Source organism: Ambystoma mexicanum, chromosome 6p (genome assembly GCF_040938575.1).
Source record: "Ambystoma mexicanum isolate Mex_15411 chromosome 6p, UKY_AmexF1_1, whole genome shotgun sequence".
In the NCBI taxonomy this organism is placed as follows: Eukaryota; Metazoa; Chordata; class Amphibia; order Caudata; family Ambystomatidae; genus Ambystoma; species Ambystoma mexicanum.
This window is the reverse complement of record NC_090935.1, coordinates 554,307,628-554,327,907: the sequence shown is the minus strand read 5'-3', so window position 1 is coordinate 554,327,907 and position 20,280 is coordinate 554,307,628. Positions and strand designations below refer to the sequence as shown.

Sequence of the window (20,280 nt, the reverse complement as noted above, 5' to 3'; positions counted from 1 at the left end):
ATCCATCAGCATGAGAAGTTCCTACTGTTCTGGATACCATTTTGTTTTGATTGTATGGTGGTGTCTTATAACGGATGGAAAAGAGTTGGAGACATTTTGCCCTGAGTGCAGTGTCCAGAGTTTTCCTGATTTCGACACTGTTCCCAAGGTATTTCCGTAAGTACCGAATGTTTATGTTAATATCCACTAGATGACAAGCATGCTGGGATTTTAGAATATGGAACAAAAAGGGAATAAAATGGAGCTTGCACAGATTAAAAAAAAAAACATTTATTACAGTTAAGGCCAGAATCTTTCTTAAACAATACAGCTCAACGTTGGGCATGTCTACAAATGAAGACATATGCCTGAACCTTGTCCAAGTATTATAAATGTGCTATTAGAATAGACTTTCCTAAAATGGCTGTTATCGAAAGGTGACACTTTTTTTTTAATTAAAAGGGCAGTTAAAATGTGTACAGATTGAGCTTTGATTAGAAAAAATGTGAAGTGCATTTTAACAAAATAAACAAAACATCATGATGGTTCTTTTTGGATCTGCACTTGTCATGCGCAAATTCAATTTGTTAGTGACACTCAACTAGCACATTTGTCACAGAAATGAATAACCTGCAGTTCGTTTCTTAGTAGTCGCAGTATATAATGCTTGCTCTAAAAAGTGCCCTCGTTCCTTCCACCGCTTCCACAATGGTTTAAGGTTTAATCTCGAATGACAAAAGAGTTCATTCTGAATCAAAACAGTGGTGGTTGAAATGGCTGGCACTGAGTGAACATCCTGGTATTATGGCACGGAGGAATGTTTGCATAGTGGTTTGGTGGATGCAATTATAACGGGAAAGAGGCACTTCTAGAACATACTTTTATCCTGAAAGCCGCCGCACAGGCAGCAACGCCATTAAAGGAGCAAGGAAACAAGGATTTGGCACAATGATGAAAGACTCCAGACACACGTCAGACACGCGCAGATATATATACCAGGGGAGGAGAGGGCATCTTTAAAATGCTCCTTGTTAAGTGGCTGTTGTGTGTTTTTATGCCACGCTTAATCCTTTGCTCAGTAAAAATGCTTTTTCGTCAGGTTCCCGCCCTAAGAACTGTTTCAACATTTCCATGCCGTCCTTTGCTCCACCTGGTTTCAGAATCAGGCTCCTGTACTTCATGCCGACCTAGTAAAAGAGAAAAGGATATACACTTTTTAGAGGCAGTTTTCCCTGACGAGATATCAATCTAAAAAAGCCTTCTGTGAGTATTTATCTTCATACACGAGTATTAGTATCGCTATAACTACTGTTACTAATATGGCTCCGATTCTCTATAGATCTAAGTGTACTTTTATATTGTACTCAAATTTTGGTTCATAGGCCTAATTTTAACTTTGTTTCTCTCAGTCATTCTTCTTCATTATGTTGCTTGTTGATATTGTATGTATGTCTATACTATTTTAACAACTTATATTGTAATTCTATATTGTAAAGATTCTTTTTATATGCCAATCGTTTTTGAAAAGCTGATGTTTTCAGCTATACCAAAATAAAAAAAAATAAAAATAAAAAAAAGAAAAGGATATACTTAGAACATTTACAAGCATTACAAAAACATATTGAAGTGGGTATGGGCTGTGGGCTCTGCGCTGTTTTACAACATACACTGCTTCACTTTGTAATCATTTGACCAAGAGGCTCAGGGGAACCTCATATGTTGTTTCTGCTGCGGTTGACCACCAACTAATCAAAGGAGGCTAGGCGCACTCCAGCTTGTGTCTCATCCTGGCAGAGAGGTGTTTGAAAAAACAATTTATATCACGTTCTAGGTACATAATGATATTCATGAAGCGTACAGCTAAGGGATTCTGGGTGAGGACGTTTCTAGGAGCATGCTTATGGCTTGACACTATTCTTAATGTCCGTTAAAAATTCAAAGGGTACAATGGTTGACAGTTCAGGCCCTGGGATTTCTTAGGGCTCTATAGGCTCTATCGAGATTCAGTCTCTCATAGGAATCCGTGCATGAGATGGAGGCTTCTGACTGAATGGGTGGTACTGCTGCTCAGCACACCAAATGTAATATCAGGCCCAATGTTAAAGGATTGACTTGACTTAAGAAACACTCCAGTGACTTTCTGAAGGTAACCAGAGTACAGAGAACCTCACATTTGGGTGTGTTTGGCAAGGTCCGATCACTTGCCTTTAATGCTTAGGACCACGTAAGGGTACAAGAGTAGCTTATACTTTCAACTATTCCCCCGTAAATACCTCCCCTCTCAAGCCCTTCGCTCCTCTACTTCTAACTCCCTCAGGGTAAGTCGTTTTTCAAAGAATCAAGCTGGTGGTAGATCTACGTCTTCGGCTGGGGCCTCCCTTTGGAACAGCCTCCCTTCCACCTTGAAACTTGAGGAGAACCATCTCCGGTTCCGGGAGCACCACAAGACCTTCCACTTCGATTCTGACATTGACCCTCTTCTCCCCTGCTGATCTGTTTTCTCTCAGGCACTGTGCACCTGGCCACCCTCCGTCCTTCGGGCCCAGTTACCTGCTCACCCAGTCACCCTCTTGCACTGCCTCCGGGCCACCCCTTGCACTGGGTCTGTATCTGTACCCATACAGTCCCCCACCCACTTTTCTTCTGCACTTATCAGATATACCCTATCTGCTTAGTCTAGCACTTGCCACTTGCTGGCTGCACTACCCTTGTTTATCGCCTTTATTAATTTTCACGTATTATTTATTTTGTCTCTCCTCTGTTCCGCACTTTCCACTTCTCCCCCCTTCCATGCACTTTCCCTCTTTTCCCATGCACTTGCACGTTCTCAATGTCACTGGGCCTAGTAAGCTTGTTGTTTTTGTTCTCCCCTGTTCCCCTCCCTTTGCCTGGTCGTGCTCTGAAACACTTGTGTACGAGCGTAATATAAATGAAGAACAAGTTACTTTCTTACGTTGTAACGTTCTTTCGATGGGATGTTCCTCCGACGTATTCCACATCTATGACAGGTAATCACCACAGCTGTGCTGCTTCGGAAATTATTTTGCTGTCTGCGTCCTGCGTCGATAGACTGTGCTCAAGGGCCTGTGTCGAGCAGACGTCACCAGATGTTATAAGTAGGACGCGCGACGCCCGTAGCCTCAGTTGTAGCTTTTTCCCAGAACGTGTGGCACCAATCTTCTGCCAGTATGACTACAGAAAGCCTTGCAGAAACGTAAGCTGCAATCGCATAAGAAATTCTGTAGAGGGGCAGGCTGGGAGGGTGCGATGTGGAATACATCGGAGGAACATCCCATTGAAAGAACGTTATCAGGTAAGAAAGTAACTTGTTCTTCGAGGGGATTGTGTCCTCCGACGTATTCCACATCTATGACAGACTCCCAAAGCAGTACCAACGTATGGAGGTGGGAAAAGAATTTAGAATTTTATAATGCCCAATTAAATTGCAGAATAGAGGACCGCCTTGCCAAAGGCCAAATCTTGCCCATGGATAGCATCCAGGGAGTAGTGTTTTACAAAAGTATGGACAGAGGCCCATGTGGCTGCTTCACAGATGTTACGAATGGTAACACCCCTCTGCAGAGCAGTGGAGGCAGCCACACCCCTAGTAGAATGGGCCCGTAAGCCTACCGGAGGGTCCTTACCCGCCAGACGGTAGCATTCAGAGATTGTCAAGATAATCCATCTGGACAAGGTCTGCTTAGTAACAGCTTGACCCAAACGCCTTCCAGCGTATCCTACAAAGAGCTGATCGTCCACTCTGACCTGGGACATGCGTGAGATGTAGAAACTAAGCTCTCCTAGGATCCAACCTATGGAGCCTCTCCTCTTCCTTACCAGGATGCGGAGGAGGATAGAACACCGGAAGAATGACCTTCTGGCTCAAATGAAAGTCCGACACAACCTTTGGAAGAAAAGAAGGACGAACCCTAAGGACAACCCTGTCCTTATGGAACACCTTGAAAGGTGGCTTGGCGGATATTGCCTGCAACTCACTCACTCTGCGAGCAGAAGTAACCACAACCAAAAATACAGTTTTAAAGGTCAACAGTCTCAAAGGACAAGAATGTAAGGGCTCAAACGGAGCTCCATTAGGAATTTCAGAACTAAGTTCAAATCCCAACCGGGCACCTGGAAAGGTGATGGTGAAAACACATTAGTGAGCCCTTTCAGAAACTGAGAAATCAAAGGAATCTTAAAATAAGAGCACTCCTCAGACGAGCGCTTAAATATGGACAGCGCCGCCAGGTAACCCTTAATGGTACCCACTTACAGACCCTTGTGGGCTAACAAAAGCAAAAAAGACAGAACCACAGGAATGGCACATGAAAAAGGATCCACATTCTTAACCCTGCACCAGTCGCAGAACTTTCTCCAACGACAACGGTACAGGGACTTTGTTGCGGGCCTTCTGGCCGAAAGCAACACCTCCATCACGTCTTCAGGGAGGTCCCAATCCTTATACCTCCACCTTTCAGAAACCAAGCATGAAGGTTGAGAGACTTGATCTCTGGATGGAGAACCTGACTCCCCTCCTGTGAGAGCAGATCGTCTCGGTAGGGAAGACGGCGTAGAGGGCAGATGGACATGTCGAGAAGGTCCGGGTACCATGCTCTCCTGGCCCATGCCGGAGCAATGATGATCATTCGGGAACCGAACCTCTGTAACCTCAGCAGCACTTGCGGAATGACGGGGACTGGAGGAAACGCGTACAGCAGAAGGAAGGACCACTCCACTACGAAAGCGTCCCCTAAGGCTCCTCTTGCAGGAAATTCCCACGAGCAGAATCTTTTGCACGTCCGGTTGACACTGGTGGCCAAGAGATCCACTTGTGGGGTCCCCCAAAGGGTGAAGATCTCCAGGAGAACCTCCTGAGCCAGCTCCCACTCGTGAGAGACCGTGCACTGCCTGCTCAGAGCATCCGCTGCTTCGTTTTTGTCTCCGGCCAGATGAACTGCCGAGATGGAAATTTCCTGCTGGATGGCCCAGAACCAGAGCTGCATCGCCTCTCTACACAGAGGGAGAGACCCTACCCCCCTCGTTTTGTTGGGGTAGTGCATGGCCACTGTATTGTCCGTCAGAATCAGGACATTCTCCCCCCCCCGCACAGACGGCAGAAAAGCCTTCAGGGCTAGTCTGACGGCCCTCAGCTCCAACAGATTGATATGGAGTCTGGACTCCAACGGAGACCAACGACCACTGTCAACTCGTTGGCATGAGCTCCCCATCCCGTGAGGGATGCGTCCGTCACAATCGTCACCTCTTGCCAGGGTAGCCAAAATGGAGCCCCCTTCATCAGATTGCCTTCGACAGCCCACCACAGAAGATCCTGGGCGACCGAGGGTGGCACCTGAACGGGATCCGACATCCCGCCGGAGGCTTGCGACCACTGCATCTAGAGAGCCAACTGCAGAGATCTCATCCGCAGCCTGGCCTCTGGCACCAGAAGAATGCAGGATGCAATGAGGCTGAGCAACCTCAAGTACTCGAACGCCGGGAGACACTGGGCACATTGAAATTTGTCCACCATCTGCAGAATGTGATGAGCCCTCACCTGGGGAGGCGAACACTGCCCCAGAGAAGTGTCGAGCAATGCTCCGATGTACTGGAGCCGCTGGGTAGGTGTCATGTGGGACTTTTTTAAGTTGAGGGAGAAGCCCAGCTTGTGAAGGGAGTGGCAGGTGACTGACAGATGATCCAGGACTTGCTCGGGAGAGCGTGCCCTGATCAAATTATCGTCCAGGTAGGGGTAGACGTGAATCCCCCCTTGCCACCACCACCATGAGCTTGGTTAAGACCCTCGGGCAGAGGTCAATCCGAACGGCAGAACCCGAAACTGAAAATGCGAGTCGCCAACCGCGAACCTCAGGTACTTCTTGTGCTTGGGATGAATCGGCACATGAAAGTAAGCATCCTTGAGGTCGAGAGTCACCAAACAGTCCTGAAGTTGAAGGGCCTGGAGGACTTGAGAAAGAGTAACCATCCTGAACTTGTCCTTCCTGAGGAGCTTGTTCAAACCACGCAAGTCCATGATGGGTCTCAATCCCCCGTCTTTTTTCGGGATCAAAAAATATGGGGAATACCATCCCTTGTTCCCCTCCGCTACAGGCACCAGTTCTATGGCGCCTTTCTCCAGCAGGGATTTGATTTCCTGCGCAAGGAGCGGATCCGGACTCTTCAAAGAGAGCTTCCCTGGTGGATTGTCGTGAGGCCTATGCCGGAAAGGAAGACAGTAGCCGTGGGCTATGATCTCCAGAACCCACACATCTGAAGTAATGGCACGTCATTCTACAAGATGCTGCGCCAGCCTTCCCCCAACCGGCGAACCATGGGACATGGCCTCATGACTGAGCTGAAGCGGCAGTGCCTGAGGGCAAAGAGGCAACTGCCCGAGTGGCATTGGCACCTCGAGTACCTTATTTTCCACCTTGGGTACTTCTACGTTGGCCCTTTTGACTGGCAGCTCCCCTCGATCTACCAAAGGTCGAGTAGTATCGAAAGGAATCTCCCCTCCATTGCTGTCCCCTAGGACGAAAAGGTGGAGGTTGACAAACTGCAGCACTCAAATACTTCGCTGCAGCTTTGGAGGTCTGCAACCTCTCAAGGCTCTCGTCAGCCTTGCTGCCAAAAAAGATGGCCACCATCAAAGGGCATATTGAGAAGCCGGGACTGTACATCAGGAGCAAACCCCGACTTCCGCAACCACGCAAACCTGCGCATCATGGTGCTCGCTGCCATGGACCGGCTGACACAGTCTGCCATGTCCAGACCCGACTGAACGGATTCACACATGGCATCCTTGCCATCCTGAACGAGGGCAAGAAAACCATCCCGTTCCTCCCCTTCGGGAATATGTTCAGCCGCCAAAGATACACAATTCCACAGAGTGTGAGTGAATCTTGCCAAGGCATAAACAGAGTTGGCTGCCTTTAAAGCCATACCCCCAGATGAAAACACTTTCTTCGCCCAACCGTCGAATCGCTTGTCGTCCCTATCAGGAGGGATGGTAGAGTACGACGCCTGCTTCGCTGGGGCCGTAGCCGCCTGCACCACCAAACTCTCCAGAGTGGGGTGCAAAGACAAGCAGCCGGGGTCACCACTGGCTGGATGGTATTTTTTCAGCAACAACTTATTCACTGCCAGCAGACTCTCCGGAGCAGTCCAAGCCGCTGCCAGCCTTCTTTGTAAGGCCATATGAAATGGCAGCACCGGGTCAGTGGGTGGACCTTGGTCAAGGATATCTGTCAGGTCATCCTGCAGAAAATCCACTGGTGGAGCAGACCACCCCAAATACTCTGTCACCCTTGACATGAGACGCCTGTATGAAGATTCGGCGTGAGTACCAGGCTCAGGCCTGCCAAATTCAACCTCCGGGGAGGTGTCCAGACCACTGGCGTCATGCAAAGATTGATGCAGGTCTTCCAACTGGCTATGACCATACAACAGTTCATCAGGAACCTCCTGAGGAACCAAACCTTCCACATCCGACCCTTCATCCACCTCGGAGATATAATCCAGAGGCTGGAACAAATCCCTGGATGAGGGCACAGAAAAAGGCTCAAACACAGGCCTCACCGACTTACTCAGGGCCTTCCTCGGTGTATCCACCGGTCTCCGGGGTACCTCCGATAAAGCCTCCTCAAAAGGCATTGAGGGCATCGACGGAATCAGTGTCGACGCCAAGCGAGGCGCCGACGGCTTTGGCAACGGCTTTGAGGCCGGAGCCCCGAGCGTGTCCTTCGACAGCCTGGGCACAAATGGCGTCGATGGCTTCCTCGGAGGCAGAGCCTTTAGAGAGTCCCTCGACAGACATGGCGCCGATGACATTGACGTCTTCTTAGAAGACCTCACAGGCTCCGACGGTCTCGAGGGCACCGAGGAGCGGGCATGGCTAGAGCGATCTACCTTGTCCGATCGGGACCTCGACGGCTCCCGATGATCGCGCCGACTGCCCGAAGGCATGCGCCATCATCTCCATATGAAATGCATCCCATTCCGCAGGAGAGGAATGCCTGTTGGGACAAGCTACCCACCGTCTGGCGGAGTCCTCGGACGAGGAAGGCGACCCGTGATGGTGCTTCTGCGAGTGCCTAGAAGAGGCAGAGGAATGGCGGGAACCACTCCGGGACCGAGACCCCCTGGACTTACGCCGATGCGGAGAGTCGCCCCTCGAATCGTCCGTAAGCAACATCTTGGAACCGCAGTCCCGACACTTCTTGAAGCCCGACTGCGGGGGTAGAAGACAAAAACATGATTTTTCACAAGAACGAAGAACCGATTCAATCAGGAGAAGAACCGAGGTGCGCCAAGATTCCGAAGCGAATACGTTCGCAGAAAAAATGGAACTGAGGCTATGGGTGTTGTGCGTCCTACTTATAACATCCAGTAACGTCGGCTAGACGGGGCCCTCGAGGACAGCGTATCGACGTCATCGACGCAGGACGCAGACATTTTTTCCAAAGCAGCACAGCTGTGGTGATTACCTGTCATAGATGTGGATCATGCTCTGTGCTGCCAGCTCCAATGTTGAAGCAGAGATCTTCAAGCAAGAAGAACCGCTCTGTATCCCATGGTGATGCTGCAGTGTCAAAGAGAACTGCTGAAGTTTTGGTAAGGAGCCACTTCAGTGCTGGTGATGGAGACTGCTGTCAAAAACAGTTCTTACCAGGAAGTCTGTCCTCTTAGTGATATGGCCTTACCTTTATAGAGGCCACGCGGACACCCGTTAATAGCCAAGTTATAGTGATCCCCAAGAATGATAGGTAGTACCCAGTAGGGAAAACGCTGGGTGGATAAAAACCGCCAGCCGCAATGTCTCACAAGGCAGTTGATGAAGAAGGAGAATCTCTAGACGAAGAACAGAAGAACCAGCACACTGGAGTGCAGCAATGATGAAAGCAGGAGAAACAGAACTTCAGAGGAAGCACAGAAGCGGGAGGCTACACAAGGATAGAATGATGTAAAGGATTGCTAACGGTAAGATAGAAAAGCAGGGACTGGGCTTGGCGCCGTGGATGAGGGCCCCCTAAGACCGCCGCTTCATCCCACCTCTTAAGTATCGACGGCATTTCTTCGACTTACCTGCTTCTTTTCTTGGCGTGTCCTCGTCTAGGCGTTGCTGCTCGATACAGGCAGCATTCCATAGGAATCCCCACGTCCATTCTCGAGCGCAACAACAAGTGCGCATTGCCTCATCTTCCGAGCGCCTGCTGCTCCCGACAACAGCCACCTCGCATGAGGAAACCTCCGACGTTGTTCGGAACGCAGCGTGCAGGCTCGGGCCTTGTCGGCCTCGTTATCATAACAGCGTCACCACCTGAGAATTCATTGTACTTCAAAGCTACATTCAGTAAATGTTATCAAGCTAAGTTTTCCCCCCCTTTAAGAATATACCTGACATTATATTGCTCTCTTTGTACCATTTACTCATGAACTTAGCTGCTTTTCTTCCCACCTGCCTGAGGAAGAGGAAAACTCTCTCACATAGTATTGAAAAGAATAGGGTGGCTGCACAACACGGGAGAGAGGAGTGTGAGGGGATGTATTGAAGGTGATTATATTTCAATAAATATATTGAGGCGAAGGAGGAAAAAAAAGAGGACAAGTAAATGATATCAAGGCAATATACAGACATCAGCGCTCACATTCAATGTATTAAATGAATCTTTTTTCTGAGTCAATCCAGAACCTGGAAATGTTGTCCCTTTTAAACTCTCTGGGGCTTACTTCTGGTTATTGTGCAGTCTTCACTACTGACCTCCACATCATTGAGTACGCAAGCCCTTATCTGGACGTCTCTTTTGGCTCTACCTCAGCTGCATCTTATAATCAGCTGTTTTCATCCTTGGTGTCTCTTATCCAGCGCCTCAGGCAACAATGGCCACTGGTAAGAATAATCAAAAAATAACATCTGGCAATAAAGATGCTAACCTTTCTTCAACAAACCTGAAAAGGCCTTAGAGTGACTAACCTCCTCCACCCACCTTGGTGGATCCAGCAATTGAAACTATTCTGCAAGAAATAAGAGCACTGAAGCCCTTCATCAAAACTACTAATCAAAAACTTCAGCAACTGGATGATAGGTGGAAGGGCTTTGAAGATAGAATGGATGAGATGGAGAGAAGGGTTGGTCTTGTTGAGGATGTCACTCCTAGGGTCGCGCAGCCCGAAAAAACTGTCAAAGTCCTCCAGAGACATAATGAAGATTTGGAAAATAGGAGCAGTCGCAATAACCTGCGCATCTCAGGCCTGCCTGAGGGCTGTGAAGGTTCGGACCCCATCGCATTTATACAGAAGTTACTACCAGCCCTACTTCATCTACCACTGGACATCATTTAATATACAGCATGCTCATCGTATTGGGCCACCAAGAAATTCTACATCCCCTCGCCTTCCTCCCCGTACTCTTATATTCTACTTGCTTGAATACACTCTGCTCCAGCAAATAATTTCAAGTGTCAAGGAGAAAAATTCCCTCACTTGGCATGGAAGTAAACTACATATCTCACAGGATGTGGCAAGGAGTACAGCTCTACGCAGAAAATAATTCTTATCCTTCCGCCCAGCTTTGAAGCAGCTGAATGTTAGATTTGATTTATATCAACCCTGCTCCTTCAAAGTCACTCATGAGGGGCATACTGCCATGTTCAATGACCCTGCTGATATGAAATCATTTATCTGTTCCATTAAAACTGAGGGCATGGACACGTTGTTACTTGCTAATGCCTCTACCTCTTCCGAAACATGATGTTCTTGATATCTTGCCCATGCCGGGCTTTATTTTATGCTGTTAGTAACTCTATGCTATAACATTGGTGGGTCGGGCGCTGTTGAGGCGTCCCTCTCCTGCTGTGGATCGTCTTTTTTCCTTTTGATGGCTCGGTTGGTGTCACCTACCCCTATTGCCCTTTCTTCCTTTTTTCCCCATTTCCCAGCCTGATCATCTTTTGGTTCCACTGTCATATATGTTTGTTGCTTTTTTTTTTCCTGACTCAGAGGTTTTTTCCTCACTTTTTGACTCCTAATAGGCAGTCCTTGGTCAGACTTCCCTTCCCTGTCCCCAGTGTTTTCCGTTTATGTTTGTTCCCAGTTATGGGACGTCCTAATCTTGTTTTTACTTTATTGATTCGTATTGCTCATGCACTGCACATTTTATTGTGGTTTGCTCGTATTCTGTACTTGTTACAGGTCTATATTTTGCTCCTACATTTGTTTTACTGTTTCCATGGTATTTAAATGTGTAACTTGGTGTTAGGGAGAATTCTCTTATAAGGCTAATTTCCCAAACCTAGTGAGTCCCCCAGCAGCTTTGCTGGATTTTTGGGGTTTGTTTTTTTCTCCTGCTAAGAGTGAGACTCTTTTACTCCCACTCTTAGGCATGATTTGATGTATGTCTTTGACTTGTTATGTGCTTATGGGTTATGGGGTTCCTTTTTACTCCATAGGGTATCATCTGTTTTTCTGTATGTGTGGTACACAGCACCCTCAGTGCAGTACCACAGGGGTGTCACAGTGACCCCCAAACATAGACTCCATACCCTGGGACTGACTAATGTTTCCCAGGGCATGTAAAGTCACCATTGGCTTTACTAGTCCAAAATTGTGAGCAGAACCAGTACAAACCATCATATTGTGGAAGTACTGGTAGGGGGTAATTCGACTGCCCCTGGGACTGTTTTCGAGGGGGCACTCTCCCGTCCCCGTCATCGAGTTTTTGGCTGGTGGCAGTGGTTACCACGCGAAATATTCCCCCGGAATATTCTCTATGGGATTTTCCCATTGATTTTAAACGCACCACTTTTTGGTGCAATGTTAAAGATACCGCTGGTTTATTTATTTAATATTAAATCACCGGTTGGGTCTTTTTGCCAGAACTCGATTCTAAAATGGCGTTTGTGTCTGTCTCTGTAACTCTGACCAAGGTCGAGCTCTTTGTTCCACTATGTGGTGCCACCCTGTCTGGGTTCCACAGGAAGGGTGGAGGGGGGAATTGGCACCCTGGACTGCGTTGCCTTAGCAACCCAAGTCGCAGTCTACTCTGATTGGCCCAGTGGTGAGCCGCCCGGCTCACCACTTAGCATGTGTGATTGACAGCTAGGCTGATGAAGGGGGGGGTGGTTTCTGCATAAAAGCAGGGCCTTTGGGACTGGAACTTCAAAAGTCGCCACAGGACCTAAGAATCCGAAGAGGGACGAAGCTGAGCCATCTGCAACGGCGACAACACCGGTGAAGCCCTGCTGCAGCTACCTCACCACTTTCCCGACGACAAGAGAAGATCTTCTGCTGGACGAGTCTTCTTCCCCTGAGCTGGTGGGATCAACCAGTTCACCCTTTTTTGCCTTCCAAAGACGGCCTTTGGTCGAATCGCCCGTGCCAAGCACCCCAGCGGCCGGATAGCCAAGCTCACCACTTTTGACCGCGAATAAAAGGACTGCACCTTTTAATCGGGAACTCTGCGGCTGGTTTCATCCCTGTGCAGTGCAACGACTCCAAGTTTCCTCCTCGACGAGACCCTCTCTTCCCCTGGTCGGAATAACAAACTGCAATCACTGCCAGGAACAACTGCCCCTGCTGGAGCTTCCTTTCTCTTTAAGGTACTGTGTCCTGCCTGGCCTCCCTTTCTACAGATTGCTAAAGGTGACCCTTAAATCCTTGGCTTCTATACTGGGTTGGCTCCAGACCTCTAACTATATCTTTTGAATCCCCCCAACATCTTTTGAACACTCTGCAAAGACTTTCAGTGCACTTTAAACCGTGTGATCCTGGGCACATTTCGCTTTGCTCCATTTAAAGTGGGCCTGGCCTATGAACTTTGGCTCTACTGTATAACCTGCCTTTCGCCCCTTGCTCTGAACTCTTAAAAGTGTTGGGAACTGTTTTATTTCATGCTCTGCCTTTTCTCTCCCTTTTTAACCTAAACTAACCTAAACTATTGGAGTGCCATCTAGATTACTTTTCATTGAGAGTGCTAGTATATTACCTAAAGTGTGTTTTAAATAAATAACTATATACTTTTTATACAAAGCCCTGGTCAGTGTTTGTTTGCTCTACTGTATTTTGGCCCTATTGTGTATACTCTGCATACTGCCCTACTCTTCTTGAGAGAAGTCTGACTGCTCAGCCACAGTAACCAGGTAAATCTGGGTGATGCAGATTGCTACCAATTGGGTTTACTGCTGCTCCTGTAGTCTTAATCTTTTTGCAGTGTTCCCCAAGGGAACTGCACAGGATTCTGCCTAACACGTGGAACAATAAGAGATGCAATAATCCAATTAAGCGGCACAAAATTACATCCCATCTCAATAAATTTAAGTCATCAGTGGCATGTATACAAGAAACTCACCTATCAAGTGCTGAAGCGATGAAACTCAAATCCTTTTGGATCAAAGATGTCATTGCGAGTCCTGTGGTGGGTAAGAAAAATGAAGTTCCTATACTTCTTAACAAATAATTATCATTCAAGATTCTGGGCCAACATGCTGACACTAATGGGTGATGGGTATGGGTCAAACCTCTGAGTGGGATGGATCATATTTCCATTCTGAACATCTATGGTCCTACCCTACCGGATCCAGGCTTTTTGGTTTCCATGAAACAAATGATTCTCAAAAATGGTCTCACCAATCTTATCATGGGCAGCGATGTTAATCAAGTCTTCGACCCTTTTTTAGATCGTAAATCTAAATGTGTGTTCAAAAGCTCCAAGACTCACAAATCCTTTGTAAATTGTCTTGCTGAGACTGGCGTAGAAGATTCATGGTGGCTTTTCCATCCAACGTAGTTAGATTACACATTTCACTCGCCTCCACATGACACACTGTCCCTCCTAGATTACATCTTCTCTTCTAAATCTCTCACTGGCACTATCATTGACTCTGCACTTACTTTAACTTTGAGGACATCACAAATTCGTCGTCCAGATGGAGATTCAATAACTATTTGTTGCAAGATGTTTATCCAATCCGTTCAATCATTCCAACAACAATTATTTGCTGAAAATCTAGATTGTGATACTTCAGTAGTTACCAATTGGGATGCGTTTAAGGCTGCGCTTGGGGTCGATATCATGGCTTATTCGGGCAGAAAAAAGAAACAACGTAGAAAGCATCTTTGTTGATCTATACATCCAACTTTCCAACGCTGAAAAACGTTTCCATCGAGACTCCAATGTAACAAACCTCTGTTTGGTCATGGTCTTATGTTTCCAAATTAATAATGAGCTCACTGAGTTAGCTGCTGGGACTCTATTAAATTATAAGACCAAGATCTACCAGACTTCCAGAAAAGCTGGGAAGTCACTTGCCTCTTATCTTAAAACTAGGAAGGGAAAAACATATATCTCGCACATTAATAATAAATTTGGTACATCCCTTAATGACCCTGAAGATTATTAAAATTGTTTTAAACAATTCTATTCTGACTTATACACCCCTGAAACCACTGTTCCCTCCGAGAATATTGATTCCTTTCTCATTAATATCAATAGACATTTGTATCCCCAAATTGATCTTTCTCATTTAGATGGCGATATCTCACTTCCTCAAATCACTTGCGCCATTAAGGGGTTGGGGAAAGGAAAGCCCCCCGGGCCGGATGGTTTTCCTATTGAATTTTTCGATAGCTTAGCCCATTCCGTTACCCCTAGACTTTAATTGTTATACTCCTGCTTTATCTCCCAGAAATCCTCTTCTGGCTCCTTTTCTGAGGCTTTACTCATCTTATTCCCCAAAGCTGATAAAGATCCCACACTTCCCAGCAAGTATAGACCAATCTCTCTCATTAATGTTGAAAGCAAAATCTTTGCTAAAATTCTAGCTAACAGAATTGAATCTTCTCTTCCCGCTTTGATCAAACCCGACCAAGTTGGTTATGTGAAGGGGCAGAACATCGCTGCAAATGCTAGATTATTGGTTGACGCCTTTCATCTAGTTTCTAAGGACAAGAAAGATAAACAGGGCTACGCTGCAGTTGCGCTTGATGTGGAAAAAGCCTTTGATCGGGTCAACTGGGACTTTATGTTTCAATCTCTCCGATGGCATGGCTGTGGTGAGCAGTTTATCTCCTTTATTAAACTTCTCTAACCTTGCCCCAAATCGTCTATTAGCCTTAATGGTCACTCATCATCATTTTTTTCCTTAAGTAGAGGAACTAGACAGGGCTGCTCCCTCTCCCCTATTCTTTATATTCCTGTTAGAACTCATAAAATCAGACAGAAACATTCCTGGCATCCCCTGTGGTAAATCGATTATTAAAATCGCTGCATATGCTGATGATATTCTTATCCTTATTAAGAATCCCAAACTTCACCTTCCTCATCTGCTTAATAGACTTCATCAATGTTCGCTAGTCTCTGGCTACAAACTCAACAAAGATAAATCCAAGATTTTACCCCTCAACTTTTTTTGTATCAAACATGACTTAGATGTGTTAGGATTTAAATGGTGTAATGATTCAATGAAATATCTTGGTATTCGTTTTGCCTCCTCAGTATGCGATACCGTCAAACTTAACATGCAGATATTGTCAGACAGATTAGGGAATTAACCTCAATGTGGTCTCCCCTCTACCTCTTCTGATGGGGTCGGCTTGACACCATTAAAATTATGCTGTCCCCCATTGTTTTATATTATTTGCAGCTCCTCCCGGTTCCCTTGTCTTACTAATTTTTCAAGTCAGTCAATTCAATTCTTCTCAATATCTTATGGGGCTAGGAAAATGTAAGAGGATTGCTGTCGCCAAGTTAAAAGCCCTATGTGATATGGGGGGTTAGGTTTCTGGACTTCAAATTATATCATTCAGCATTTCTTCTTAAACAATCCTGCTGCTGGTTTGCTCCTCCTAATTCTTCAGATATTCCCTCCTGGTGTGAGTTAGAAAAACACCTGGTACATGCCTGTGATGAAGCTGACCTTACCTATGTATTTAGTCACTCTTCTGCAGCCTTGTCAGACCCCATTAAGGCCTCTATCTCTGCTCTAAGACTGTTTCTCTTCCCTCACACTAAGACCCCATCCAAGAACCTCTCTCTGTTTCTTTGGCACAATAAACATATTACTATTAACGATAGACCTTTATATCTTTATATCGTAAATCCTGGTTAAACAGAGGCATCAGATTTATTCAGCAAATTGTCAATGGTTCCTCCATTCCTTCCTTCCAACAACTGAGACTTCTCTTCTCCATCCCTGTTTCTTACTTCAACTTTCATAATAACTAGGTCAATGCGTGCTTAATGACCTCCATAATTTCTTGAATACAATCCTATCGCCTGATGCCTCCAGACTTTTGCTGCTAACCATGGTTTCCGATATGAAGGCTTCCAAATTGTACAATGTTTTGACTTCTGTGACTGTTGTTTGGCCTGTGCGCTTGAAATGGGAACATGACCTGGGGTGTGCCGTCAGTGACCACACCTGGTCTCTATTGTACACTAGGATCAGGGGCATATCTGCTTCTGCCAATATAACACAACATCTGTTCTTCTTCATTCACAGAGCATTTATTACCCCCTTGAAATTATCCAAATCCACAGAAGGTGCAGATGATAAATGTTGGTTGTGTGGTGGTGCCCCTGCCTCCTATAAACACATGTTTTTTGACTGTCGATATGTATTTAAGTTCTGGCAAGATGTTTGGAAATCCCTTAAACTTATCTTTACAGTTGAGTTCCACTATCTTTTCTGAATATCTTTTTAGGAAGACAAGCTGTATGACGTGTTCATTGTCCTTGCTCTGAAGCTCATCACTACCAACTGGAAAGATTCACACAATATATCCACCAGGGGTTGGTGGAACAACATCTGTCATGTGCAAAGAATTGAATTATGTATGGCCACTTGTCTGGATACTATACCCAAGTATAATGCCAAATGGCCCTTTTCATTCGTTATCTAGACTGCTTTAATGTGTCAACGCATGGTTCCTGAGCTTTTGGCATTTGATATTTTTCTCCTTTCTTTTTGGGCATCGCCTGATCCCTTTTATTCGATCATCAGATTTTTCCAATGTTATGAATCAAAGAAGCCAAATATTATATTGTAATATGTACCCCCCTCTTTCCCTCTGTTCTCTTGTTTGTCTTTTATTTGTCCCCTTGTCTGTCCCCCCTGTTAGTCTTTTACTTATGAGCCTCAACTCGATTGTAGATCTCATTGTTTATGTACTTCCCTCATTAACTATTCCCATGGCCTTACTCATTTGGCTACTAGTTTTTTTGAATGTGTTACCACAATTGCCTTTAATTATATTGTGATTAATGTTATCCTTCATGAATATCTGCAATGTTATTACTATGTTTTGTTCTTAACCTCGTATAACCTCATTAAAGTTTATTAAACAAAAAAAAAGAAAAGCAGGGAACTGTAATCAAGAAGCAGTGAAGAACAGAATACAGAGCGTACTGCGATATGCTGTCAAGTGCATCAGAAGACCTTTTATAGTTGGCATCTGTAGACCCATTGCTTGCCGTGATGTGGCATTTTAAAGGCACCACATTGCCCTGAAAATCATCAGGCATTTGTAAAAAAAGACATATTATTCAGGCTGCATCTTGGATTGGGCTCTGCATCTTCGTAGTTGGCATGGTCTATCTCTGCGACTGTGCTTGTTGTCATGGCCAGTTTAACAACTAAAACTTTCTCTGCAAAATCTACATCTGAGTCCTCGATACTCTTCAAAAGCAAAGGTACTGATGGCACAATTTCCGCCGCTCTTTTCCAAATATTTCCTACGTACCACTGCCCTTCATGTCACTTGTGGTAGAGCATGGTGCATTGAGAGTAGTGCTTGATTTGTGGGGGTGTTAGCCAGGGCTGAGACATAGAGCTTCTCTCCGAGCACCACCACTTATTGACTCAGTTCAATCAGTATGTGATGTTTTGGCAACTTTATTATTATAACTGTCAGTCAACATGGTTGCACATCAAGAAACAACAGTACGAACAGACCACATAACTCTGCATCCCGTGCCGGTTAATTGTCATTCCTGCACCCGATGAGCCACATTTTTGCTGCTGTGCTCGTTATTCATTTTCACAAACAACGAGCTGGAAAATGACAATGCTGGGCACTCGTACTGGCCAGTTAGCCTGTATGACATTGATGCTATTCCACTACTATAGTAACTGGCAGCACTGCCGCAGAAGGGTGAGTGACTCAGAGTGCACATACATGAATCCAGGTGATGGAAAGGAACACACAGGTGCACCCAATAGGCTCAGAAAGGGTATCTAGGTGCCACATTTTCCCCAAATACACTTCCAAACACCAAGCGGCCACTATCCAGAGCTAACTTTGACCTCCATAATCTCCTGCTGTTCATTTAGCTGCAGAGGCGTGCCCAGCAACATAACCAAGATACAACCTGTCCAAAGGCAGAGGAGACATAGGGCATCATTATGAGTTGGGCTGCATCCCGGCAGTAAATCCTCCGGAATGCTGCCCAAAGGAATTACTGTTACCACCACTGGGTCCAGCGAAATTCCCCATTTAATTTTAGTCCATTGGACTCAATGGGGCTTTTTGGCAGAATTACCGCAGTGGAATTCGCACCGCAGTAATTCCAGCGATTCTGCCCATTTTCTGGCAGTAAGTAGGAGGGTTTACTGCAGGAATTTCCTGGAGGCAAATCCTCCACTCCATGCCCAAACTCGTAATTTGGCGTAGTGGTAAAGTTGGCGGTAACATAGTTACCGCCAACTTCACCACTTACCGTCAAACTCGCAATGAGGCCGACAGTGTAAGAAGAGCACCAACTCCCCATGTCAGGCCTTCACCCTGGGAACTCACTGATCGGCAGCCAATTACACTTACCACCAGAACAGGGAGACTATAGTTGAGCTACTCACCCTAATGAAGGCATAGGCAGAGAGCAGGCCCAAAATAGGAACAGCCATCCCACCACTCGTAAAGCTGGTGTCAGTGATGCACTTTTTCGCCACAGGAAATGTCCAGCACCCTGTGGGCATGAGGCATGGCATGTCACTTGACCGCGTTTTCCTTAGTGTTTGGGCAGGTGCTAGATGTGCTCATGTGGCATGCACTGTAGCAGCGGTAAATGCCACAAAGGCAAGATTCTATGCAACTGGACTCTTCCCCAACATTATAGCAGGTCTAGACTGTATGCTACGACAGGCTCATGGTTATTTTCCCATCAATGGGGAGGAGGGCAGCGCCTCCTCTGAACCTGGGGTAGGCTGCCTACCAGGGAAACACCAGTACCACACCTACTCCAGAGGTGGTGTGGGGGAGTTGAGGGGGACCCCTTGTAAAGACTGGTAGGGGGTGTCTGTACCTCCGCTTTCTATATGGTAGAGGAGAGGCACAGAGGACCCCAGCCAAGATTCTCTATTGTGGTAGCAATGGACGAGCAATCAAGGCCTAGCTTCTCAGGAGGTGATGCAGGCTGGTTCTTAAGTACAGTGTAGTCCCCGAACCCCCACAAAGGAATGTCCACACACTGTATTACTGAAAACACAGTCTTTATATAATTAATATTCAAAGGTATTTACACGATCACAATAACGCACTTTGTACTCAGAAGTCAATAATGATAAATATATACAATTCTAAAGTGGTACCACCAATGTTATCGAGTCTCATTAAAGTGCATCAACTGTACGGTTAAAATGTCACACAGATCAATAGAGATAGGCAGGAACGTAAGATGGTTGAAACAATAGGCAGGATGCTGGCCTCGTTACCTAGACACAGCTCTGTGTGGAGATCCCCCCACCTGGGCAACCTGTAAATAAAGATATATAGCACAAGCCCAGTCCATGTAATGTTCAATAGTCTTATTTCCTCCTATTAAGGTTATACCCCCCCAATGTACCTGGTGGAGTAGAGTTCTCCGAAGAGGCGTCGACCGATCCTTCTTGAGTGACTCCCTTTAAAGCAGGAGCCACGGATCATCGAGAGGCGTCGAGGAACTCTGCGTTCGGTGTCGGGGAACCGACAGCCCTTCTTGAGTGCCCTCCCTTTAAGGCAGGAGTCACGGGTCATCGAACGTCCGACAGTGAACAGGTTGAACTACGGCAGTGAAGTGGCAGCTTCGTTCCTAGCGGTGCTCATCGACGACAGAGCGTTGGCGTCCTGCAAGGAAGAGGCGTGCGGGGCACCTCGGTGACGATAGTTCTGGACTGCAAAGAGATGATGAAGAACTGTGGCCCAGCAAGGGCGTCGAGTCGTCGGCGTCTCCGTGGTCCTTAGGTAGCGGGAAACCCACCGGCGGATAATCCTCAGCGCGTCGACGGTCGGGCCTTCTCCAGCGGGATAAAGTGGGCGACGATGCAGACGAGAGCG

At 46.4% G+C, this 20,280-nt stretch overlaps 1 protein-coding gene across 1 annotated transcript in view; it reads right to left on the bottom strand.

Moving 5' to 3' along the window:
- Positions 1–254: 254 nt before the first annotated feature.
- NLN (neurolysin) overlaps positions 255–20,280 on the bottom strand; it is a 906,503-nt gene continuing 886,477 nt past the window's right edge. Inside the window, exon 13 of the mRNA XM_069627362.1 lies at positions 255–1,166. Within this exon, the coding sequence (XP_069483463.1) occupies positions 1,032–1,166 (135 nt within the window). The 3' untranslated portion in view covers positions 255–1,031. The remainder of the gene's footprint in view (positions 1,167–20,280) is intronic.